At 29.8% G+C, this 27,588-nt stretch overlaps 3 protein-coding genes across 5 annotated transcripts; all 3 read left to right on the forward strand.

Moving 5' to 3' along the window:
• The first annotated feature begins 5,572 nt into the window (after window positions 1-5,572).
• Window positions 5,573-12,214, forward strand: LOC130443799 (protein charybde-like). Its single transcript, XM_056778637.1, has 3 exons — window positions 5,573-5,790; window positions 9,262-9,619; window positions 11,302-12,214. The coding sequence occupies exons 1-3, from the start codon at window positions 5,745-5,747 to the stop codon at window positions 11,381-11,383; spliced, it is 486 nt and encodes a 161-aa protein (XP_056634615.1). The 5' UTR covers window positions 5,573-5,744; the 3' UTR covers window positions 11,384-12,214.
• A 1,814-nt stretch (window positions 12,215-14,028) lies between these two features.
• Window positions 14,029-27,527, forward strand: LOC130443791 (stress-activated protein kinase JNK). Of its 3 annotated transcripts, none has more exons than XM_056778629.1 (9): window positions 14,029-14,237; window positions 17,482-17,532; window positions 17,956-18,098; window positions 18,693-18,822; window positions 18,884-19,081; window positions 20,980-21,244; window positions 21,340-21,623; window positions 21,684-21,846; window positions 23,471-27,527. In XM_056778629.1, the coding sequence occupies exons 3-9, from the start codon at window positions 17,986-17,988 to the stop codon at window positions 23,476-23,478; spliced, it is 1,161 nt and encodes a 386-aa protein (XP_056634607.1). In that variant the 5' UTR covers window positions 14,029-14,237; window positions 17,482-17,532; window positions 17,956-17,985; the 3' UTR covers window positions 23,479-27,527. The 3 variants fall into 3 exon arrangements, with proteins under 3 accessions (XP_056634607.1, XP_056634604.1, XP_056634605.1); XM_056778626.1 differs by having other exon boundaries at window positions 24,682-27,527; XM_056778627.1 differs by lacking the exon at window positions 14,029-14,237 and adding an exon at window positions 14,426-14,494 and having other exon boundaries at window positions 24,682-27,527.
• LOC130443795 (enoyl-CoA delta isomerase 1, mitochondrial-like) lies at window positions 16,055-17,125 on the forward strand. Its single transcript, XM_056778634.1, has one exon. The coding sequence runs from the start codon at window positions 16,187-16,189 to the stop codon at window positions 17,030-17,032; it is 846 nt and encodes a 281-aa protein (XP_056634612.1). The 5' UTR covers window positions 16,055-16,186; the 3' UTR covers window positions 17,033-17,125.
• Window positions 27,528-27,588: the final 61 nt, after the last annotated feature.

The following is a 27,588-nucleotide window of genomic DNA, read 5'->3' on the forward strand; positions in this document are numbered from 1 at the left end:
TTTGTTTCAAATTTTTTGATTTCACGTTAATATGGTAGTTAATCATATACGAGGGGTGTAAAATTGTTGTGTCTACAAATCGATGGTCAAAAATGTCATTTTTTGTCAACGAAAACGTTCAAAAAGTTTTTTTCAGTAGTCTTTTTTGCTTTACATTTTTTGATTTTACGTTAATATGATAATTATTTATATACGAGGAGCGTAAAATTGTTGTAACTATTGATAACCGGAAATGTCATTTTTTATTTTTATCAGTAGTCGTTTTGTTTCAAATTTTTTGTTTTCACGTTAATATGGTATTTACTCATATACGAGGGGTGTAAAATTGTTGTGTCTACAAATCGATGGTCAAAAATGTCATTTTTTGTCAACGAAAACGTTCAAAAAGTTTTTTTCAGTAGTCTTTTTTGCTTTACATTTTTTGATTTTACGTTAATATGGCAATTATTCATATACGAGGGGTGTAAAATTGTTGTGTCTACAAATTGATAGCCAAAAATGTCATTTTTTGTCTACGAAAACGTTCAAATAGTTTTTTCAGTATGCCTATATAACCAAATTTTGACGTGCACTCATAAATTCGATAATAGGATGATAATTTCTGCAAATCTAGTGCCAAAAATAATACCCAACCACGTGAAACGACCTAAGGTGTTTCGTTTGTTTGAATTATATCAAGAATAAATAATTTGTCATTGTTTAAAAAGATAACAAAAGAGAAATGTACATTTTAAACAACTTTCAGCGAATCTTTACAACATATTTGAAAAAGGATTTAATTTTGTTGAAAATATTTGTCAGAAAGATTAATTTTCTTAAATAATAAGGTAGCTTTGATTAATTTCGGGTATTTGTCTATTGAATAAATTTCATAAGAAATTAATAACGTTTATTTGGCTTTGTTATCTCAAAATTTCAATCCAAAATACAATTAATATGATGAAACATATTTTTGAATGGAAAAAGTTAATTCGCGACAACCCAACAATGATAAAAAAGAAGAGAATTGATTCTATTCGTCATCCTCATCCACCCCACGTATTGAAAACGAAATGCAAGTGATTTACGTGATTTGGGAATCATGATCATCGATCTCATCCAACTAAATCGCCATTTTAATTCAGAATTTTGTTGTACCATGTGTTAAAAACGGATATAAAATGTTTAATCATAAAATATATTACTATAAAATACTTATTACACGTCTTGTAAATAAATATATATATAATAGTTACGACTAAATTTTGTATTCTTTTGAGTACGTTCAAATCCGAGTCGAGAAGCATACAATATGTGAACACATCAAAGGAAAAAAAAATGGAGACGAAGAATAATAAGTACCTTATAAAGCAGTGACGGAGAGTTGATGTTTTAGACTATAAATACAAATTTAATATACCGTATGTCGCATCTGAAATGTTCTCGTCGCAATTTTTACACAGACAGGTGTCGAATTTTTGGAATAAGTCGAAAGAATTCACTTCTTATTCTAGATAACAAAAAAATTTTTTCAAAAAGTTGCTTAAACTATTATTTTGATTCTATTTTTTTTATGATACTAACAGAAAAAACCAGCTGCTATAAATGATCTTCCTATAGAAATCATTAGTGAAAAATCCATCGTAATGATCGACATCTTAGAATTACTGTCACTTATGTCAATTTTTAACAGTAGAAACTCTATAACTGTCAGTATATACTCTACTGTCAACTTTTGTGAGTCTAAATTCTCTAAATGTCAATTAGTGTCAGTATAAACTTTATTTTATCTGTGATGTCAATTTTTTTGATTAAAAATTCTGTAACTGTCAATTTTTGTGAGTCTAAGTTCTCTAAATGTCTATTGGTGTCAGTATAAACTTTATTTTATCCGCACTGTCAATTTTCTTTTATTAAAAATTCTGTAACTGTCAGTTTTTGTGAGTCTAAATTCTCTAAATGTCAATTAAGTGTCAGTATAAACTTTATTTTATCCGCACTGTCAATTTTTTTGATTAAAAATTCTGTAACTGTCAACTTTTGTCATTCTAAGTTATCTAAATGTCAATTAGTGTCAATATAAACTTTATTTTATCCGCACTGTCAATTTTCTTTTATTAAAAATTCTGTAACTGTCAGTTTTTGTCAGTATATACTCTACTGTCAACTTTTGTGAGTCTAAATTCTCTAAATGTCAATTAGTGTCAGTATAAACTTTATTTTATCTGTGATGTCAATTTTTTTGATTAAAAATTCTGTAACTGTCAATTTTTGTGAGTCTAAGTTCTCTAAATGTCTATTGGTGTCAGTATAAACTTTATTTTATCCGCACTGTCAATTTTCTTTTATTAAAAATTCTGTAACTGTCAGTTTTTGTGAGTCTAAATTCTCTAAATGTCAATTAAGTGTCAGTATAAACTTTATTTTATCCGCACTGTCAATTTTTTTGATTAAAAATTCTGTAACTGTCAACTTTTGTCATTCTAAGTTATCTAAATGTCAATTAGTGTCAATATAAACTTTATTTTATCCGCACTGTCAATTTTCTTTTATTAAAAATTCTGTAACTGTCAGTTTTTGTGAGTCTAAATTCTCTAAATGTCAATTGGTGTCAATATAAACTTTATTTTATCCGCACTGTCAATTTTCTTTTATTAAAAATTCTGTAACTGTCAGTTTTTGTGAGTCTAAGTTCTCTAAATGTCTATTGGTGTCAGTATAAACTTTATTTTATCCGCACTGTCAATTTTCTTTTATTAAAAATTCTGTAACTGTCAGTTTTTGTGAGTCTAAATTCTCTAAATGTCAATTAAGTGTCAGTATAAACTTTATTTTATCCGCACTGTCAATTTTTTTGATTAAAAATTCTGTAACTGTCAACTTTTGTCATTCTAAGTTCTCTAAATGTCAATTAGTGTCAATATAAACTTTATTTTATCCGCACTGTCAATTTTCTTTTATTAAAAATTCTGTAACTGTCAGTTTTTGTGAGTCTAAATTCTCTAAATGTCAATTGGTGTCAATATAAACTTTATTTTATCCGCACTGTCAATTTTCTTTTATTAAAAATTCTGTAACTGTCAGTTTTTGTGAGTCTAAGTTCTCTAAATGTCTATTGGTGTCAGTATAAACTTTATTTTATCCGCACTGTCAATTTTCTTTTATTAAAAATTCTGTAACTGTCAGTTTTTGTGAGTCTAAATTCTCTAAATGTCAATTAGTGTCAGTATAAACTTTATTTTATCCGCACTGTCAATCTTTTTGGATTAAAAATTCTGTAACTGTCAACTTTTGTCATTCTAAGTTCTCTAAATGTCAATTAGTGTCAATATAAACTTTATTTTATCCGCACTGTCAATTTTTTTGATTAAAAATTCTGTAACTGTCAACTTTTGTCATTCTAAGCTCTCTAAATGTCAATTAGTGTCAGTATAAACTTTATTTTATCCGCACTGTCAATTTTCTTTTATTAAAAATTCTGTAACTGTCAGTTTTTGTGAGTCTAAGTTCTCTAAATGTCAATTAAGTGTCAGTATAAACTTTATTTTATCCGCACTGTCAATCTTTTTGGATTAAAAATTCTGTAACTGTCAACTTTTGTCATTCTAAGTTCTCTAAATGTCAATTAGTGTCAATATAAACTTTATTTTATCCGCACTGTCAATTTTTTTGATTAAAAATTCTGTAACTGTCAACTTTTGTCAATCTAAGTTCTCTAAATGTCAATTAGTGGCAGTATAAATTTTATTTTATCTGTCCTGTCAACATTTTGGAGAATAAATTATATAACTGTCAATTAGTGTCAGCATGAACTTTATTTTATCTGTACTATCAACTTTTTTGAGTCTAAATTCCTTAACTGTCATCTTTTGTGAATGTAGATTCCACAACTGTCAATTTTTTAGCGTAAAAACTCTCAGGTCTGTTTGATCTACTATGTCAATTTCGCCAATACCCTGTATAATCTCCTGCTACTTCTTTTGGATAATTTTTTCCGCTTACGTTTTTATTAGATTCTATATTTTTTTGGCAATTCATACCATATCCTCTTCTATAAATTTGTTACGCTCATGAACCGTATCAAAAGATATTTCAAAAGTCAAATTGCTATTATGTAATATTAAAAAATAATTGTCGATGTAAAAACATCAAACAAATAACTAATTTTCAACAGAGCAGCGCTGTTATCATATTTTAAAATGTTCTGTTCCTCAAAAAAAAAATCGTCAATATTATCTTTCATTTTACACAAGTCATAAGAGGTCAAAGCAAAATAAAAACTTGTAGAAATCATGACAAGACATGTAAATAATGGCGTGGATTTCTTGTTAGAATAGTATTTATATACATATAGCATTTTTGATTACATTTATTTTAGTTAAAAGTCAGGTTCGTTGAAATTTTAGCCAGAAAAATTATGTTTCGTACGAAATTTGAGAATGTATAATGTCACCACAAATACGTGATTTAACTCACAAATATATTAAAATTTTCTCGATACGCCCCTGGCGCAAATTGCTTTAGACATGTGTCTACTTTTAACCAAAACGAAAAAAATGACATAAAATACCATCTTGAAAGTATTTACTAAGAAATAAAAAAAATTGAAAATGTCTAATTAAAAATCAAAATATTCTACTTTCTGTTTATTTATCTACGAGATATCACGCCATCTACCGTTGCATTAGTAAAATATATGTATACCGGGTGGGCAATTAAGAACGACATTATAATTTTTCATTCCACCAGTTTTAGTCTGTCTCAGCAAATAAGACGTGGGGGAGACTGGGAACTTTGTTATGAAAAAATGCCCGCAAGTCCGACTCTGCTTAGCCGATGTTTATAAATTTTATGTTGTTTGAAATAACTTTTGTCCAACAAGAAAATATTTCATGTTAACTTAGCTCACCCGGTTTTAAAAAAGATCTGCTTATACTTTTATGAATCTATTCAAATTAGTCAAGAGAAACCACCATATCTAACATATATCAAACAACTTCCTCTAGCATATACGTCGCTAATTAATTTGATCAAAATCTAAATATTTTGTACTGCTGTTTAAACATCAAGTTTGAAAGTTCCCACTCTCCCCCAACGCTTATTGTAAAATGAAAAATCCCCACAATTTTGCCCATAAGATTTAGTTGACCACTAGGTACATGTAATTATCACGTTTATTTTGAATATAATTGTGTTGTAAATTCATTTAAAACAATTTAAACGGAAGGAATAAAATTCAAAACTCATAATCTGAGAAACCAAATTTTTTCTTACGTCAATTGCCGAATCCTTATTACATTTTATTTTAAGCCTTTAAAGTGATACAAAAAATATATGGTATTAAAATCGATATAATAAATAAATAAATTTATCAGTACCAGATTGTCTGGAAAAACGCTCGAAATTACCGAGATAGAAACAATAACTCATCGAGAAAATAAACAGAAGCTGCCGGATTTATTTCTAATTTTATAGGTGATGGGAGAGATAATTTGTTAGCGCACGCCTATGGCGATGTTGATGGTTCATGAAGCTGCTGCCCAGAGCACGTAGTCCCCTATACGGAACCGGCCGAACTGCTTCGTTTCGCTTCGGAACGAACCGGTAGGAGGAGGTGATGCAACTTTATAAATAAAGTGAACAGCTGATTTTTGTTAAGCAGTTCATAAGAGCGACAGATGATAGTAGGTCGTTTGATAAGTTAGGAAGTAGGAAGCCGGTTGTTTATTAATTTTTATATTTACAGTGAAGTTTTTTGAATTAAAATGGAAGTTTTACCATTCGTTGATATCAAACACAGCAGTCTAGAAGGTAAGTTTTTATTCATTTCCATCTAATTAAATATATATTTAATCAATGTTGAGTATAAAAAGGAATAGCGGGATTAAATATCGAATTATATTACTAAAAACTAACAAAAATCGTTATTCCCACAAATATTACGTGTTTTTCGTCGTTTCTAAACCCTCAACCCTTTGTTCTATTCGACCTGTCAACTTTTATATCCTAGCTCAATTTTATCAAGTTTTTCTTAATATAATGATCAGATATGCCGGTTTATTTTATTTTTAGACTTGATTAAGTCATAACAACTATAAATTGTATCCACAATAACATTTTGTCCTATATAATTAATTATCCTTTGTTTGAAAGTCAGATGTTTTCCGAGTGGTAATCGATTTATTCGTGATACATCGAGTGAAATAGTCCTAGTGATTGCATCATAATAACATTAATATAATCAATACAAAAACCGGTTTTGTTCTTTAGATTCTATTTGACTACTTCTTTCTTAACTCGTTAATATTTTTTTTTATATATTAAAACGTTATGGTAAAATCTGTATTTCATTGAACCGGTTTTTACTACATTGATATAAGGGTAGTTTCTTTGTCTACGTATCGATTCTCTCTTGACAATTCACTTTACTGTATACATCGAACTTTTCCTTCATAATATATGGAATTAAGAACGAAAATAATGACGAAATATTAAAATTGTGGTTATAAAATTTAATTATAACAAATGAATTTTATATCTACTTAAAAAGAAGACAGTTATTTATATATATAACGATCTAAAAGTAGCTATAAAAGAACAAAGGATTTTATGATACTCATCCTCTGTGTTAATTGCCGGTATCGATGCAACTATATCGATTCTAAAAACCATTCGATTGTCGTTGCTAACCTAAAGCTAGGCCATACGATTTCTGCCGGCTGTCGAACAACCGGCTTGTAGTTCTGACCTCTGGTGACCTCGAAAGCTAACGCTTAGCAACAGCGTACAGCGAGTTTCACTGTGCTTTGATTAATTAATAGCTTTCCAGATGTAGTTAAAGTAGGCGTATACAGGGTGTTTAGCAATTTATATTGTTAATAACAACTTTCATTTGTAACATCTCTTATTAGAAAATCGTAGTTTGAATATATCTAATTATTGTGTGATAAGTAGGTGGTTATTTTTGCAAAAAAGAGAATGTATAATGAGGTTTTGTTATAAAGTAAACAAAAAAAGCGCGGAAGCATAAATTTCTTATAGACTTTCTTGGATGTTTCGAAAATTACGTTTTATTCATATTTATAATGAAATTGTTATTAAAATGTTAATTTTATACATAAAATATATAAAAACAAAGCTATAAATTGTGAGTTTTATATTTAATAGCATTTGATTGACCAATGAGGATTAATAAAAAGTAGACACGGTATATATTAGCATTTTTGACGTTAGTAAAATAAATATTCAAATTGGATAAATTTTAAGAAAACATTTCGTGTTTGATCCCGTGCCAGGATTTACCTATTTATATATAAATTTATATCATTATTTTTGTTTCCTACTTACGTATTTTCAAAATATATAAACAGGGTTCGTACGAAAATAAATCAATATGAAATATTTAACTTGTCTCGACTTGTTGGGGCACAAAAGTCAGGAGGAATGAAATTAAAATGGGTCTTTTCTGTAAGAAAGTTTCCTCAGACTAACTACCCCTTTCCGAGAAATCACCTTTGTAAAGTGATGACTAAAATTGTGTTTTCGTATATTATTTTAGCGAATGTAGACTATATGTCGTATCTATATCAAATAAATATCTAATCAAATATGAATTATAGATTTCGTTTCGGAGAAAAACCTCCTTGTTAATCAGAATCGATTTTTTTTATCTTAGTACAAATATACCGTAGAGAAAGTGAAAAGTAGATAAAAAAGTTTTTTGTATGAAGTAATTTTATTTACAAAAATGCACGTACGGAAATATTGACTTTTTGATTATCGGAAATTATACAGGGTGTCCCACATAACAATTGACAAAGTAGAGGGGTATAGGGGAACGCAAAATATGACTATTTGGCGAAAAATTCAGAATCGTTCTGAGGGTTTATTTAGTGGTGAACTAATCTTCATCGTCATACCATGAAAATTTAATCCTAAAACCAAGGGGTGAGTTTTTAAGGGTGAAAAACGACTTATCTCGATTTCCGGCGTAACTACAAGTTATATGGAAAAAAGTCAAAAGGCAAAGTTGTAGGTAACAAAAAGATCTACAACTTTTATTTCTACACTTTTTTCGCATACCCTCAAAATTTATGTGAAAAATTCAAAAAACAAATTTTTGGGTTTTTATTTCTCTTTCACGAAATAGGGTGAGAACTCCTCATTATTTTGTAATTTATTTTGAAATATTTATTTTTTCACCTTATTTGGATTTAGTGAATTTTCTTCATTCATTTTGAGGTTACGTGAAAAAAGTGCGAATACAAAAATTATGGATCTTTTTATTACCTACAACTTTACTATTTGACTTTTTTCCATAGGAAATCGATATAAACCGTTTTTTTTTCACCCTTAAAAACCCCCAAATCGTCCTCAAAAGCCATATTTTTGCCCCCCTATACGCCTCTGCTCTGTGCAGGTTCCTATAGGGGACACCCTGTATAATTGAATTTAATTTTGTAAATATATCGAAATAACATTTAATTAATCGTAATTTAAGTCTAGTTACATAATACGTTTTAAAACAAGAAGTTTTTTTTTAACAAACTCTGCGAGGTCACTCTAGAAATAATAAATCAAATCATCTGGCTTTGTTCGAATAGCTAAACCACGCCTATCGATTTCACAGCCACAAGTTACGAGCTACGTGCCCTGATAAACAATTCGAGAGCGAGAGAGAACGACGTCCTGCTTTTAAACCGAGCTTATAACCGGTTATTCGTTATACAAATATACGGATCGGGACAAAAGAATATATTTTTTTTTTCGATGATGATGATCACCTATACCGATTTTTTCGAAACGAATAATTGTATGGCTTTTAATTTATTCAATGTATATATATACACATTCTTTTAAAACCGGTTTTTCGAGAGTGTGTTTTCAATTGGTAGCTGTTGTTAGGCGTTTTTTTTTTTCGTTTATAATAGCTACCTGTTCACGTTACCCATACAAGTGTGTAAAGGTGACTCCGAATACAGTTTTTCTCGATAAAAGAAATGGGGATGTCCTCAGATTTATTACACACTTAAATACCTAGTAGGTGAAACACAAATAAAAATTTCAAGGTTACGAAAATTATATAGGCATTATCTAATTTATTTTAGCAATTAAAACCAAATATTTATATAAAAGTTGTTTATATTCGATCGGAATAAAAATAATATACGGTATAGTTCGAAAAAAAAAAAATCAAGTCAGGTACTTAACGTCAATAATTTAATTAAAAAAAATTCGCGGTATTTCGTATAAATAAATTCCTAACCTCAATGTCTCTTCCAGGCTGTGAAACGGAATACAATGAATTTTTCGGATTAGAAGAAACATCAGTGATAGAATCGTTATCGAAACGTCTCGAAGGAGAACTTAGGACTGCTAAACGTACCCACCTTTCCGTAGGAGAAGTACTCCTCCCCAACGGACTGACTCATTCGATAGCCAAAGATCTCTTTTATTTGGCCGATTCCGAACCCTGCGGACTTAGGGGCTGTACTTTATATATAGACTTCGAGATGAATGACATTAAAACGAATTTAAGCCAAGTTAAGTGTGATGCTTCGACGCCTTCTACTTTCGAAGTTTACTTGACACTCAAACAGGCGGTTACAGGATGGAATTCACTCCTTCCACAATTCCTGAGGTAAGTTCATACCAACTAATTACGCTACTACACAAACACTGACGTTTATATATCCTAGTAGTTCAAATGTCAAATAGGAAACAATATTAGTGTTGATATAGGTTACAGTTATTAATATGTCTAAAGTCAACCGTATTTATGTTGGTAGAACTGAATTAACTTTATAGTTCTATGATATTGACTCGATTCCAAATTTTTATTTGGCCGTGACTATTCACACGCTCCCGTGAAAACACGAATACACGAATGGAATAATAAAAAAATCTATGGTAATTTATATAGATCTGTTGTTATTTATTTATTACTGAATTTCTAAAGAAAATGCTATTTAAATCTGTAGTTTGTATTAAATATTTTTAAATATGACGTGAATTTAGATGATCAGTCGTGCATAACCTAATTTTTCGATTTAAATAGCATTTTTTGTTATAAATTCATTAATGAAATACCACGATTTTTTTCTATAAATTACCCCTTTTTTATTATTCACTCCGTGAAACCATATTTTCACGGGAACGTGTGAATAGTCACAGCCTTTACACTTTAAAACGTGTGCTGGTTACATCGATTCCGTTATTGTTTTCCGAATTTAGAATCTATTCTAATGATCCGCTAACAAAAATATTTGTTAAAGTTATTAGAATATCGTTTAGTGTCTTAAAATTGAGTAAAATAAATACATTTTCGTAAATATTTCAAGTAGCCATGTTTTTCCATCTGTCAGTTGAATAGTGAGTATAATTTTAATAAAAAAACTTATTAATAAGTTAAAATTGGTCTATTCTAATTTTGTTTTCTCATAATAATCAAGAAATTGGTGTTTTTCTTTTTCAAAGTTAATAGAATATTTGGGTGAAATGTTGGTGGTAAATAAAGTAAATATTTCAAGTAGCCATGTTGTTCTATCTGTCAATTGATTCGTCATAATAATTAAAAACTGTTTTATTTGTAATAAAAACATATTTAGAAGTTGAAACGAATGTAATATAGTTTTTTTCATAACAATTGAGCTTATTTCAAAAATTATTGAAATATTCAGTTGAAAATTGAATAAAATATTTGTAAATATTTCAAGTAGCCATGTCAGTTGACTTGTGAATAATATGTGTTAATAATTAAACGTTAAATTGAGTATATTATATTCAAATTTCCCCATAAAAATTAAACAACTTCTGTGTTCAAAAAATATTTAACTTGAAATTAAATGAATATTAGTGAGAAATACATTTTTCGTAAATACTTCAAGTAGCCATGTTTTTTTATCTGTCAGATGATTCGTATGATTGTGAATTTTTTTGTTTTCAATAAATAAATTGAAACAAGTCTTTTAATTTATTTTTGTTTTTAAATAATCAAGCATTCGCTATTTTTTTTTTAAAGTTGATACAATATTTAATGTAAATGTTGGTGACAATCCTAAATAAGAAGCAGCCATGTTATTATATGTCAGTTGATTCGTGAGTATGATTGGAAACTGCTGATTTAGGAATTTTATTTTTCATAAAAAAACTTATTCAAAAGTTGAAACAGTTTATTATAATTAATTATTGACAAATAATTACATAACTACTAATTACTCTAAAAATTAAAACTTGTTTAACATATTATATCAATTCAACTATAACATTAAGGGTACTTGGTTTATTAAGGGTACTTGGAAATATAATTTTTCTTTGTTACAGAAAAATTACGAAGTCCGGGGCGATAATGATAAGCGTGGAGTACGATCTTCAAAAAAAGCAGCTATATCGGTCAGATTATTAGTGTGATGTCGTTTGAAAGTTGAATAAGTGAGTTCATAACATATTATCATTATATCTCGAAAGTGTTTTTTTTTAATTTTAATTCATTCACGTTTTACTGTATTATTCATTATAATATCATTAGTTGTAAATGTTTCGTTTATCGAGTTAACTTTGGAAGTTGTACGTGTAAGTAAGATACGAGGTGTTTCTTTTGGTGATTTTAACAAACATTAAAATTGTGATATAGGTGTGCAAATCATAAAAGTGTTATATTCATATTTTTTGTGATATTAGTTCGATACGAATTTTATTTTTTATAGAATAGGTGCGTTCGGTAGAGATATTTGGTTCAGAACTGAAAATATACATTGCGGGTAATGTTTCGTAAGGTATACCTAACAGGAGTGTCTTTATTGCATACGTTATGCTCTTCAAATCTCAGTTAGGTTATTTTTTTATATATTTATATAAGTATAAATTACTTTACGTACATGACTCGCTTTGTAGATGTGATTAATTCAGTATTAAAAATTCTTTACCAAATATTCCGAGAACGATCTGATCTCAAATTAATATAGAGTTGTTAGAAATGTGGAAATTTTTATACATTTTTAATAGAAGTCTTCAGAAGATTTATATAATTCCATACTAATATTGTCTAGAGTTTTTAAAATTATGCTCGCGGAGTCATCAAACCGAAACTAATTCGATGAAGTTTTTTTTTTAAAAAACGACGCTACTTAAATTTTCCTTCTGCGAGCATCGTTTTAAATTATTTGTAATATCAGATAAGTGTCTGTACCAATAAAAAAAATTATGAAAAGAAAAATAAATCTTTGAAGTATGTTAATACAAAGTTTCATTTCCTCACCTAACCCACTGTAAACCAAATTAACACTTCAACAAGGCAAAAATAATTTTTTGTTTGCAAACAATTTATTTACCTTATCTCCGATTGTCCTAAAGAGTGTTAAACTGGCAGCTGCCTGTCTTCCGGTTCCTTTATGAGCAATACCGAATGCAGTTAGGTAATTTTGTAGAACTTCTCGTCGAAACTACAATTTTTTGTTTGAAAAACAGTTTATTTACATTTTTTTAAATGGGATTTTTCTCAAAAAGTACTGCTACATATAAGTAACACTGTTTACGAAATGTCAATTTTTATGAAAAATTAAATTCCACTGTCTTTTATTGTTATTGATTTTGGTTAGCAAATGGTCAAGTCGATCTTATCTGACATTGTCCTAATGAGTGTTAAACTGGCAACTGCCTGTCTTCCGGTTCCTTTGTGAGCAATACCGAATGCAGTTAGGTAATTTTGTAAAACTTCTCGTCGAAACTACAATCGACTTTCTTAGATTCCACAACTAGCCTAGAGAGCACCCTTTCGACCGTTATTGCCCTCCTGCTTTGTAGGGAGATTAAGATTTTGTTCCTATGATGTCTGTATTCCATTACAGCCAATACCTCAGCTTAAAAAACGGTAGCATGTTCCCCAAGCAAAATATATTTTGGAGTACCCTCCCCAGAAGCCTTCTCCGACTAAGCTATTCATCCTAGAGCAGTCTGTGTACCGGATGGTTCCATTATTTAATATATTGAACCTACAGTTAGCATTCCACCCTATCTCAGTGATGTGTGTCTCCAAGCCTCTATTATTAACAGTCTCAATCCCTTCAAAATAATTGGACTTTCGCCCACTGCCTGCGTACATATTTTTGCACAGTCCAACCTGCATTTCTTTGTGGATGCTTCATCTATAAACTGTTCTCATGGTTCCGTATCACTAGATCCAAGGGTGGGAAATCTAGTAGGATATTAAGGGCCCTAGAGACACGCCAGGCGCTGGATTCTGTCGAATCGCACTCTTGTTTTTTCTTTCTACATAAAGGGCCACCACACGATGGCCCCGTACGTGGTATGGGGTTTCTACATTAAGGTATACATTTATCTTAGGTAAAACCGAATGCCATTCTGCGTCTCACTCCAATAATTCCACTCAAGCGAGCCAATGAGCGTCCACCTACCTGCCGTAATTTAGTTTTTCCAACATACAAATCTACAGTGAAGTAATTTCTTAAAAAAATCCAACCTTTAAATGAATGACTCAAATTTAAGTCAATTGTCAACACGAATCAGTGTCACCAACCGACCACGTTACGTTACGACGTAATTTCCCTAATGTATGTTTTTAACAATTTTTTTATTAATAAATAACAAGTCTAAACAGAGAAAATAGTATAAAACTATTTTCTATTTAAAAAAGAATTATGTTTATTAAAATAAAATTTTTTAATACAATAATACAAATTTAGGTCATTTTGTTGAGACTAAAACCACATAGATGCATTTCAAAATTATCAGGCAAAAATTTTGAAAAATTCATTAAATAAGGTTCATATGAAAAAATTATTAATTAAAATTTATTATTGTAAATTATGTTGCCTATTTACGTGATGATAACGAAAATTATTGTTTCAAACAGTTTCGAATTGTCTGAAATAAAAGATGGTACAACTGATTTATTGGAGCGAGATAAAATTTTCTTATAACTGCATTCTGCGTGTAATGCGTAAAAGCAGAAATTCCAAATCACGTGATTAAATTTATCCAATAAAATCCAACGACATACTTATAAGTTAAATCAATTCCCATGGTTGTAGTTTGTTAAATAATAATGTTGGCATTCCTACACAGTTACTTTTTGCTTGTCAAAAGTGACAGAAGTGACCGTGAACCATAACTATTTTAGATGTTGTCCGGTATGATGTCGAATTTTATTGTTTTTACGAATGTTTTCAATTGAATTTGAATAGTTTTTATTTTACATCAAGTGTAAGTGTGGTTTTATATTAGTGTTCTTCATTTACATAGTAAGTATTTCATCTTTTATCGTTATTTTTATGCTTCGGCTCAGATGATGAAGTAAACAACCTAGAACTGGAAATCGATTATATTCCGACTATCCGACATTTAACCATCGTGCTATGAAATTTGTCGAAATATATGAATAAAATTAAAATTCTTTTCGTTTGATTTTGTACATTAGTTTCCTTATGATATGAATGTATAGAGAGATATTGTTGTTATACAGTGGGAGTTGAGTTGATCTATTAGAAGATCTATTCTGGTAAGTATCAGGTTAGAAAGTTTCCAAATACATATGACAGATTATAGAAATGGCAAATAATTTTTAATCTATCGACACTATTAAAATCATTCTAAAATATATTCATTTCTCACTGAAACTTCGATTTTTTTTCATATTGATCTTCATTATCTGTGTATTATTTTCTTGGAATTAAATATGCTGTGACAATCTAGAATGCAGTTAAATAATTCACATATCTAATCAGGAACTACATTAATAACCTGTTGGAATTATCCCTTAGGGATTTAAACACAGAATAATTTGAATGGTAAGGTTTTAATTAAAAATTTTTGTTGGTGAAAATAACAAAACTTTATTTAATATATGTTAATGGAATAAATTAGTTCTTATTTTAAATATGATTGTAGCTTCTGAATCCCTAATATTATAAGTCATTTATTTTTGGATTGCGGATTTAAATTTTGGTATTTTATATGGAAATTCTCAAATTTTTGTGTTTGAAACTGTCAATGTCTTATTACTTTTAGATAATTATCTTTATTTTATAATTATTAGTGCTTACTTATGAAAGGACTGAAATACGTGAAGAATATTGAAGATATGAGGGTTGACACTAAAGTTTCAAGATAGACTAATAAAAACAAATATTTATAATTGGCTATGGCTTTATTCTTTTTCAAAATGTTCTCTTTCAAGATCAATACACTTTTGTATGGGTTTGGACCGATTATAGAAGCATTTTTTCCATTACGATTGAGGTACCTCCAAAACATGAGATTTAAATGCATGAATCTCTTCAGCACTTCAGGTATAGCAAAACGTTGACCCCGCAATTTATTTTTGATATACGAGAATAAGAAATTATTAGGTGCCAAACAATAACTGTACCGCATCATTTGATGTTTTGACTGTTCAAAAACTTTTTTTCGGAACTGATGTGTAGTGGTGGAGAATGATTCGTCTTCTGTGGTTGGTTTCCCTGATATTTTCAAACACTTATGTCAAGTTGGTGTCATGCAATATTGTATGTATGTGAATGGAGCTAATGCCCAAGTATGCCTCAATCTCAATGTATGTCATATGACGATCTTGCAATATCAGTTTGCGCACAGAATCGATGTTTTTTGGTACAACAACCGATTTAAGACGACGTTCACGAAATTCATGATATATGTTTCAAGTAACTGTAAACAACTCAAACAGCACTCACAACACGTTCGTTCACGATTAAAAATGTCAAACTTAGCAATGTCCGATTTGACATATCCAAATCAGTATTGCCATATCTCAAACCTTAAGTAGCGAACCTCGTATATAAATAATAGATTCACGACTTCTATCATTTCTGCTTTAACTGAGGTAAACTTCATTCAAAACTTGTATGAATTCTTTTAGATTAAAATTTTTTGTATTGTATTAAATTACTATCATATGATTTAAAAATTACAATAAAAAATATAATATCATTTTGAACTATTTACATTACGGATAATAATATTGAAATAAAATTTACCAACAACCCGTATAGATAAACTTGTGATGGTTTAATGAATACTCGATAAATTATAAGCTGTCATTTGAGGTTATGTATTACATTAAAACATTTATCTCTTAATAGCGTACTTTGTACTTTAATAATTAAAGTTTTAATAGTGAAATACCTCAATTTAATAATAAACAAATAAATCAGTTACTTTTTAATACAACAATATGGCTTTAAGAAATTTAATTCGGGCTTGCACTCATGGATATGGTAAAAGATATTTAAGTAATGAAGTTAAATTACTGTCTGTTAGTGTAAACGATAAAACTGGTGTTGCGACAGTTGAAATGCAACGACCACCTGTTAATAGCTTAAATTTGGATTTGATTAATGAAATATCGGCTACTTTAACCGATCTTGAAAATAACAATTCGAGGGGATTAATTTTAACATCAAAGAAAGATGGTGTATTCAGCGCGGGCTTAGATATATTAGAAATGTATAAACCAGAACAAGAACGATTAAAAGCTTTTTGGATTTCTCTTCAAGACACGTGGTTAAAACTATATGGAAGTTCTTATCCGACAGTAGCTTTAATTAACGGCCATTCACCAGCTGGCGGGTGTCTTCTATCGCTGTGTTGTGAATACAGAATCATGCTCAAGAATTACACAATCGGATTGAACGAAACACAGCTCGGTATTGTAGCTCCCAAGTGGTTCATAAAATCAATGGTTAATGTAATTGGTTTACGTCAAGCTGAATTAGGTCTTATGCAAGGTTATATGTTTAGTACTGATGAAGCTTTGAAAATCGGTATGATAGATGTAATCGTCGATAACAAGGAGGGTGGTTTAATTGAAGCAGATGCTTACTTACAAAGATTTGCAAAAATCCTCCCTGGTCCTAGATCACTTACAAAAACTTATATCAGGGAGGAATCGATTAAATTCATGGAAGATATTCGTGAAGATGATTTAGAAAGGTTTTTATTGTACACTAATCAGCCTGCAGTTCAAGCTGGACTTGGGAAATATATTGAAAGTTTGAAGAAGAGATCGTCGAAAAATTGAAGATAATTTTAATCAAAATATATTGAAAATTGTGTATTTTGCATATATTACATAGTGTTAGAATTTTATATTTAATAAATAATTTGATACTAATCGGATTTTATTCCTGGATGTTTATAAGAGGTAATCTTCAGTTGGGATCTTCATAGAAGTACAAATAGATAGTTTTTATTCATTTAAAAGCATCGAGTTGCATTTTTAGTGTTTTGTACTCATATTTAGTAAACTGAAAGTATAAAAATGGATGGAAGTATTAGAATGAGTAAAAGATCACATTTGAACAATTTTAAATGTAGTGTCAATATCAACAATGTCTTTTAAGTTCATATACAAGATTGAAATGTTTGATTTTTAGTATTACTAACAAATTATATCACATATTCAGTTGTGTTCGACTTTGAACAAAAAATTATGCAGAATAATTACTAAATATGCTGTTTTCTTTACAGAAATTTCTTTATATACCGTCCACCACAAAGATTTGAGATGGATTCTTCATGGTAAGATATAAAATATTTACCTTATTTATTTTATTTTGCAAATGTACAATCCAATTTGATAACTGATGTAAGGTGAATCCTAATACTACAAAACCTTCAGTAGGTTGGGTTCTGAAGTACTTCTTTTTTCTTGGGGAAAGAGTTGTTGATCAATTTTTCTTTTTATACGTATATCAATAAAAAATGAAACAATATGTTCTGAATTGAGATTTATTATAGCTCAGTACACTCCTTTGGACTCTTTGTTTAGTGCTGACTTTATCGGTAAAGAAAAGCATTGCTCTTTGCTTTCTGTAGTACTGAAAAGTGGATTGTGATGTTGTAAAAAGTTATAATTCATCTCAGTTTATCCCTTAAGCATCTATGATTAGATAGACAGATAATTCTGTACATAATTATACTGGTTTTTTATTATTTTTGTAGACAATGATTGAACAAGGATAAAGACATAAGATGTCGCGTCTATTACAATTTTACACCGTTGAGGTGGGCGATACGAAATTCACCATTTTGAAGAGATACCAAAATCTCAAACCAATTGGATCTGGTGCTCAAGGAATAGTTTGGTAGGTATCGATTAAATTATAGACAGTGTCAATTTAATATATTATACTCATTAGTGTCGCTATAAGATGTATAAGAATTTGTACTTGAGGTAAGAACTTTGATGATGGAATATACATTGAAATTTTGACCTACTTTTTCATGCCCTCATATACTCGAAATTGTCAAAAAGTTCCTGGCAAAAAGGGGGTGAACATCCACCATACTCGACAAATCCAAAAAGATGGTATCCTGGGTTCAAATGATGTATAACAAGGGATTTTAAAGTATGCCGTAAAAGATTTAGTTGAAAATTAAAGAACTGTCTGTAGTAGTTCAAATGTACTACTAATATTCTTTTATATTTGATCAAATTATCAAAGCAGTGGCTAGTAAGAAATTTGATGATCATCCTAGGTTTAAATGATAAGGGATTTTATCAAAATTACTAAAGAAGATTTTTCCTAAAGTTTCCCGGATAGGTTTACCAGACCTCAGTTATAGAAAGTGACTATTTGGTTGATTTTATTGTTAAACTCAACTTAATTAGTTCAGTTTTTGAATTTATTCAAAACTCTATGTAATTATTTTGGCTAATTTTTTACTGTTCCGTATAGCGCTGCTGTAGATACGGCTACTCAACAAAATGTGGCTATCAAAAAACTTAGCAGACCGTTTCAAAACGTTACTCACGCCAAAAGGGCGTACAGAGAGTTTAAACTCATGAAACTCGTAAACCATAAGAATGTAAGTAGCAAAATAATTGCTTTCCGTGTTAACTTAGTTTCAATTTTATATTATGTTTTAGATAATTGGTTTACTTAACGCTTTCACTCCACAAAGGACATTAGAAGAATTTCAAGACGTCTATTTAGTCATGGAATTAATGGACGCCAATCTCTGTCAAGTCATTCAAATGGATTTGGATCACGAAAGGATGAGCTATTTACTCTACCAGATGTTGTGCGGTATCAAACATTTACATTCCGCTGGTATAATACACAGGGTATGTACAAATCATGATACTTTTATAAGATTATAGTCGTACTGAAACATACAATTAAATTTGTGAAAATACTTTGTAACTGGTTATCAATTTGAGGATTATGGTGTATTTCGAGAGTCGAAACTGTATATTCCTCAAAGTAACCTCGAAAAATTATAAAAACCACCCATCAAAATCATTACACGATGAGAGCAGTATTACTTTTTGAGAAAGACAGTTCAAAGTATACCTAATTAGAGTACACAAAATGGGTTAGCGAATATAGCTTGAGTTTATACTTAACACCCTGTTTACACTACCACCAGTAGTAGTAGTTCAAATGTACCATTTATTTTTTTAATATTAAATAATCAAAGCAGTGGCTAGTAGCTTACTTGAACAAACAATTGTGTTAAGTATTGAATTGAACAATTCCCAACATCAGCATAGACTCAATCTATCCATTTATTTTTTGAAAATATTTATGCATAAAATAAACAACATATTTGAATTGGGGAACATACTTCTTCAATATTATGGTGCACCTGTCCAGAAGTACTGTAGAAATGAGACCCAAGTTGGGGCTTAGTAATGACATTCTGTTAGGGGGCTACAGCTTACTACTTTTAGAAAAAGACTATTCAAAGTAGACCTAATTGGAGCATGGAAAATGGGTTAGAGGATATTTCTCAAGTTACTAATCTGCGAATCAATGTTTTCATCGTTGTATTTAATGACAAAAGCTTTGTGTAGTAGTTCAAATATACCTCTCAATATTTTTAACAATGTATTAAATGATCAAAGCTTTTTGTAGTAGTTCAAATGTACCATTCGTTTTTTTTTTAATATTGTTCTCAAAAACGCGATAAGTTTTAACAAAATAATACTGGGGGATTGTAATTGATTAAGTATTAGAGGTTTAAATACATTTTGGAAAGGAAAAAAGTTTTCAAAAGCTTCTAATATAAACTGATGTTCAAATTAAAAATTATATCGCATATTTTTTTGCCAAATTTTGTTTGTTTAAAGGCCTCGGTAATATTCTGATTCATACAACTGTATAAAAAGACCCCTTTCAAAGGGACCTATTTAAAGCATAAAAAAGGATTGAAGGATATTGTTCAGGCTGCCATTTTTACTTATTTGAAAATGAAAGATGGGTGTGTAGTAGATCAAATGTACCATTCAACAGTTCAATGGAGACCTAATTGAAGCATACAAAATGGATTACAAAATATTGCTTAGGTTACTTATTTGAAAATGAAAGATGGGTGTGTAGTAGATCAAATGTACCATTCAAAAGTTCAAGGGATACCTAATTGAAGCATACAGAACGGATTACAGTATATTGCTCCTATTACTAATTTCAAAATGAGAGAAATGTGAAGTAGTTCAAATGTACTATTCCTTTTTTTCAAAATTTTATATTTAAAAACACCATATTATTTGGCAAAAGAATAGTACTAAAAAATTTTAACTAAATCTTTTTCTACTTTTTTTTTTGGTTTTGTACAAATATTTTAACAGTTTTCAAGGATTAGAGATAAAATAAATTATTGAAATAAAATATTTTTCAAAATCTTCACATAGTAGAAGTAAAAGATGTTCAAAAAAATTTTTCCACTGAAATTTGACATCAAATCCCACAAAGATCTAATCAAAGCATACAGAATAGGTTATAAATTAGTTATAAACAGTTATAAATTTTTTTCAACCAAGTACATCTGGGCAGCTCAGAGAACATACAAGAAAGCTGGGAAATAAAATCCTCAGAAAAAACTTATAAAACTAATACAGTAGTATAACTGTAACTCAAGTTACAAGACAAAAGAACTACCTGTGTGCATCCTAGGATAGTGTTTGAAAGTTGCAAAATAATGTATATTAGTTATAATAATGGAATATTTATTTATATATAGGATTTGAAACCCAGCAATATAGTAGTAAAATCAGATTGCACATTGAAGATCTTGGACTTCGGTTTAGCTAGAACCGCTGGTACTACATTCATGATGACACCGTACGTAGTTACAAGATATTATAGAGCACCGGAGGTCATATTAGGTATGGGATATACGGAAAATGTTGATATATGGAGCGTTGGTTGTATAATGGGTGAAATGATCCGCGGAGGAGTGTTATTTCCTGGAACCGATCACATAGATCAATGGAATAAAATTATAGGTAATGTTGTATTTTTTTTTTTTTTTTGGTGAAAATCCTATTTATATTTTGCTCGTTTATCTTCTTAATAATACTGATATGATTTTGATTTCTAGAACAACTTGGTACACCGTCTCAACAATTCATGGTCCGATTACAACCAACTGTGAGAAATTACGTTGAAAACAGACCGAGACATCACGGTTTCAGTTTCGAGAAATTATTTCCCGATGTACTGTTCCCATCTGATAGTAGCGAACACAATAAGCTGAAAGCTTGCCAAGCAAGAGATCTTTTATCTAAAATGTTGGTTATAGATCCTCAGAGCAGGATATCCGTAGACGACGCTCTCTTACATCCTTACATAAACGTGTGGTACGATGAACAGGAAGTTAACGCGGTAAATTTGAAGAAAATAAAATGTGTTGTGGTGGAATTGATGTGATATTGTTTGTTGTAGCCCGCTCCGGGACCGTACGATCACAGCGTAGATGAAAGGGAACACACCGTAGAACAATGGAAAGAACTGATCTACCAAGAGGTTATGGAATATGAAACTTCGCGCGGAAGAATAGCATCTTCCAGTTCTCAACTAAGTCCCGCTGTCAATAGTGAACCCAACGGTATATCATAGTTTACCCAATTATTCGATGATAAGTTTGTTATTTATTGAGTTTCGGTGGAATATTATTTCGCTTGATATTTTTATATTTGCGTCGTTACGTCGCCGGGTTTAACGTAGAAGATAAATTTTTTATTGGTTATAAATATTTTTTTCGCAGTAAATAATTTACTATTTGCAAAATGCAAAAAATTTGTACCAAAACTACAATTTTAGTAGTATAAGTTCCTTTATATTATTAAAAAATTACCATATTTACCATTTTTCCTAAACTTTTTGTAAATATTTCTTGATAATTATGAAAAAACAAAAATTTTTACTTATGAGAAGTATTTTAACCAGTACGGATCTGTTCTTTGTTTACATTGTTAATCCTATGTCTCAAATGACGTCACGTGACAGATTCTATAGATAATGTAAACAAAGAACAGGACCGGATTAGATAGAACGCGAATTTTAAAAAAATCATACTTTTCTAATTATTGATACTTTTTTTATCAACATGTAGAATTTCTTGTTACTAGTTTCTTTATTATCTTCATATTTCTCGATATTTTTTCACTTATAAATCGAATTTGAGATCCAGAACTACTGAATTTTAATGAAATGTGTTTATTAATGTATAAAGTTAATATCCAACAAAAAAGTTATCTTCTATTTCGAAATTGCTTTTTTTTCATAAAAATAATGTATCAATACCTAATATTTACATAAAAAATATACAGGATAACCGATTGTTTATATTATAGTCGTGGTAGGAGGGTTGTATAAAAATCTAAAGAAATAAATTAGGTACATCCTGTATGTTGACACTAGGGGTGCATCTACATAATTAAATATAAAAACGCTTGTATTGTATTGGCAAAAATTGTTCGTTATTTAATTTACTAAACGGTGATGGATGCGGAATATTGAAAATACATTGGAACCAACTGGATTTTTTTTTTGTAAAAACAAAGTTATAAAAAAATTTATGACTGGGACGATATTTACTTCGTTACCGCTACTTTTCCTCGGAAAATCCAAATTTTGATAGTTGAAAAGTGATTTGGCTACTACTTCTTTTGTTCCCACTATTTTTGTTCTAAAAATGCTAATTTTGATAGTTGGAAAGTGATTTGGCTACTCCTTTGTTTGTTTCCATTTCTTTTCTTCAAAAAAATGCCAATTTTGAAATAATTTGTATAGGATAAATGGGGTTTGGACACTACATGCTTTGTTTCCACTAATTTTCTTCAAAAATGCCAATTTTGAAACAATTTGCAAAGGTCAAAATTGATTTGGATACCATTTGTTTCGTTACCGTTAATTTTTTTTTTTCAAAAAATGCCAATTTTGAAACAACTTGCATAAGTTAAAAGTGATTTGGCTACTACTTCCTTTGTTCCCACTATTTTTGTTCTATAAATGCTAATTTTGATAGTTGGAAAGTGATTTGGCTACTCCTTTGTTTGTTTCCACTATTTTCCTTAAAAAAATGCCAATTTTGAAACTTTTAATAGTGAGGATATACATATTTTATCAATCCAGTTGATTCCTAATGTCTTACTTAACCCATACTAACGGTTAATTACACCCAGGCAGTTATTTAAGCTATCGAAACTATCATGTGATTTTTTTTCCAGGTTATTGATTTCGAAGCACAAATTCAACTTCATCTAGTCTAGTGTTAAAAATATATTTATAATAATTGTTAACACCAACGACAAACTAGTTATTCACAATAAAAATATATGGTTATATATGAAGAAGATTTAAGTACAGTTTTAGTACCCCCTCCCCTTCCGTATAATAATGCCTATACTAATGTCTTGAATCATTAGGTGTGTGATAATATTATAAAACCGAGAATACTAGTTTGTATTTATTCAACAGTTTATTTCGAAAATGATAGAACAGTGTGTAGTAGTTCAAATGTACCATTCAGTCTTTTTTAAATATTGTGTTAAAAAAGTTGTAACAAAATTGTATCACGAGATTGTATTGGATTTGTTTTAACTTGTTTTTTGTGATTTTTATAAATATTGTAACATTTTTAAGGGAAAATTTTGGTACATATATCATTGGGCTTCGAGATCATTTATTTCCCATTTCCTATATTTGTTATTTGTGAATTTGTTGTGTCTTTTTTTCGATTAAGGTTTTTTTCATTATAAACTTTTAAATTAATATTGTAATTGGATCTTTTGTTAATATTTTTTTCTCTATATATAAAAATTTAACATCATGGGATTATTTTTATATTATTATCGTTTAATGTTTTTTGATCTAAAATAAAATTATTATTTTTTAAAACCTGGATACATACCAGTCTTGATTCATGTTATTTTTCAAAATTTATTTTAAAAACGTTGAAATTTGATTAAATTGTACGTTTAACAGTGTTAATTCAAAAATAATAGTATCATAGGTTTGTATAAAATATTTTTTTATCGGCTATAAGAACAATTACAATATTTATTTTATTTAAACGATATTCTTGCCAAATTTTGTTCGTATAAAGGCATTAGTAATATTCTAATTCATACAAGTGTATAAAACTGCAACAATGTACCTGTTCGTACTTTGGGGATCGGTCATATTGACTAAGGTAGCTCTTTCTTCCTAATATAAATGATCACTATATATCTTAACTTCACTAGCTTTTAAACGAAACGATTTCGGTGAGAAATTATTACTGTCGTCGTAGAAGTGCATTAGAATTTAGAATTTTATGGGTTTTATGGTCTGACAAATACCAACAGTTCATCAATTTGTATTGCGAGATGAAGAAACGAAAATCTTTACACGATAAATATGTACAGTAATCAATTGATTTTAATAATTATTTTTGCAGAATATCAATTATGGAGCATTCTCTTGGATCAGCAATTACTGCTTTGAATTCAATGGAGGATTGCAGATTCCCACTTGTTGACATCAGATTTTTTGTCACTTTTCTTTTACTGTGAAGAATAGGATTAGCAGTTCTTGTAACTGTATGATCTAAAGTTTTACTTCAGAATAACAAAATAGAAATAAAGTCCTTGGAAACTTCATTTTGACATTCTAAAAGTTGTCCAAAAACTTCGAGGTTGTGTCACAAGTGGATCTGGATGTTCGGGAAGTAATCGGGAACACTTTTAATGATGGGAAACTCGAAAATCCTTAATGGTTGACGTTAACCCTAAAAGATGTTTTACCACTTTTCTTTTATTGTAGAGAATAGTACAGTCGATGTAATTTTATGATCTACGAAAATACCTTGTTGATATTTATTTGGAAGAAGGTTTATTTATACAATTCGTTACGAAACAACATTGATATAATAAAATTTCTAAAAAAACTCACAACTGTTGAAGCCAAATTGACATCATAGTTCCTACGACCTTTGATTATCTGATAAATATGAATAAAGTTACTAAAAAGTGGTGGAAAAAATATTTTTTTGGAGATGGAATAACAAAATACACAGAAAAATTTTAGTTATCAAAAAACGAGACTGATTCTGTAAAATATTTTACACAAAACTTTATCATCTGACAACCTCCATCTTTGTGCGCTGATTTACCCCTAGAAATCCACTGTTTGATCTATGGTGTGTTGTGATATATCCATGTTTCATCCATTGTTTTCAAAATTGCACAAAAACTTGTCCATACTGACTAGTTGCACAATTGCTAGTGGCTAATTCAAAATTGAAACCGTTAAGTCATGTGACAAGCCTAAAGTTGTCAAAAATCTCCAAAATTCGTCTATAGAGACCTTACCTAGACGTCCAGAACGTTTGATTTTTCCATGTTAGTACGAAATTCAAGCAACCACTGTTACTACTCAAATTTACGATGCACATTGCTCAAAATTTGTATGTAGTAAAAATAATACCAAAAGAACACTTTTTTCCATTATCTCCACAATTAATCTGCTATCAACTTGAATGTCAAAACTTCTTTCGTTAATAATTAGTCAAATACCTGTTAAAAGACCCACCCTCGTATACCGTACAAATATTAAACTTTTGTAATTTGTCATGACAGTGCCGTTTTAAAAAAAACGTGCTGAGTATTCATAAAAACATTTGTTCTTGCTGAACATTGTAGTGATAACTTGTTATTTTTTTTTTATGTGTTGAAGTTCGTGTTTCCTTTGTATATCTTAGAAATATGGTTTTAGAAGATAAGTTTAATCATATTTTCAGTTAACAAATTGCCTGAAACGTTTTCATAAATACACTGCCCCGCAAAATTAACGCACCTCGAGAAACAACAATTTGTTTGGAGGTACACATTCTTATGTATCTAGAGCATTGAAAGCATTTCTGGAAACCGGAAACAACCAAATAAACTCGGACAAGACCCCTATAGGGTAAAAAGAGTTTTACAAATAAAAAATACAATTTACTACAACCCCTACACTGAGAATTTTCCACGTTAATCAATACTAAAACCTAAGAAAGATGTTGGACGTGGAATGCTTGATACTGTTAACAACCATAGAGCTCTAAAAGATCTATAATATCCCATCCTATATTCAATTTCCTAAGATTGTCTTGGTATCTAGTAGTTCTTTTATTTCTGATCCTTAAATGCATTTTAGATATCAATTTTGGTCTTCTGGCTCTACCCTATAACTTCACAAGTGCGTTGCATTCACTAACTACGTGAATTGATGTTTTCTAACCTCAAAATAGACCTTTTCGAATTAGTTTGGAGCACCACTGAGTGCTAATTCAGTTGATTGACGTATTCTTTTCTTCATTTCTGGTCACATCTCTCCAGTAGCCCTTATTTCTTTTTATTTCTATCAATATCGATTCCTTAATAGAGTTTTGGTCTTATTCCTCACTTTTTCCTAGTTCCTTCATCATTCCAAACCAGAGCTTAACATTTTAATGTCTTTTCGGCTAACAGACATGATTGCTTTCCATATTTCTTAATGATATTGGACCTGGAAACTAAATTTTCATTTGTGTCTTTTCCAAGCTTCTAGAGTGTTTTGCCTCAAATACATTTTCTTGTCTTAGTAACTCTGTTTTGATTCCATTCCTTCTATTGTTATCATCTTCTGTATTGAATTTCTTCATAAAACTATCCATTCTCTGTCACCTTATTTATGTACTTGGTTCTACTACTTCGCCCTACACCATTTGTGATTAGGGTAGTTCAAAATTACCTCCAGGAAGTGTAAATTGTAGCTGTAGCTTTTCTTACTAAAAGCACTGATTGCAGTTTTATTGAACACTTGTTGGACAAGGGTTGTAGAGCCTCTATTGGAAGGTTTTGGTCCACCGGTATCAATTTGGAGACTTATAGGTGGTTTTCCCAATTTTTGGACTTCTGCGTTAATTTTACAGTGTAGTAGCTTGGTCCTTGAAACACTAGTCATTTCGTTGTGCAATATAAAGTTAGTATAGTTCTTTTGAACTTTAAAGTATAAAATATATGAATTATTTGTTATTTTCCAGTCATTTTGTCAACTGAACGTATTTGTATAGTTATTTAGTCTTAGTGAACTAGTATTGGAAAAAAATTTAAATCGTAAAAAGAACTCATAGTTTTTACAATTGAACAAAGACAAAAATGATACATTTCCATTTGTATTGTTCAAGTAAAAGTAAGATGCATCCGATCCAAAAACTAATGTCTGTAAAAAGAATTAGTTGGTAAAATATTTCTTACAATAAAAAAATATAAGAATACAAAAGTTATTTTAATTGAAACCTACCCGTTCACTGCACAAATCGGGAGAAAAAAATAAATAAAAC

The sequence above is a fragment of the Diorhabda sublineata genome, chromosome 5, assembly GCF_026230105.1.
Source record: "Diorhabda sublineata isolate icDioSubl1.1 chromosome 5, icDioSubl1.1, whole genome shotgun sequence".
NCBI classification, from domain to species: domain Eukaryota; kingdom Metazoa; phylum Arthropoda; class Insecta; order Coleoptera; family Chrysomelidae; genus Diorhabda; species Diorhabda sublineata.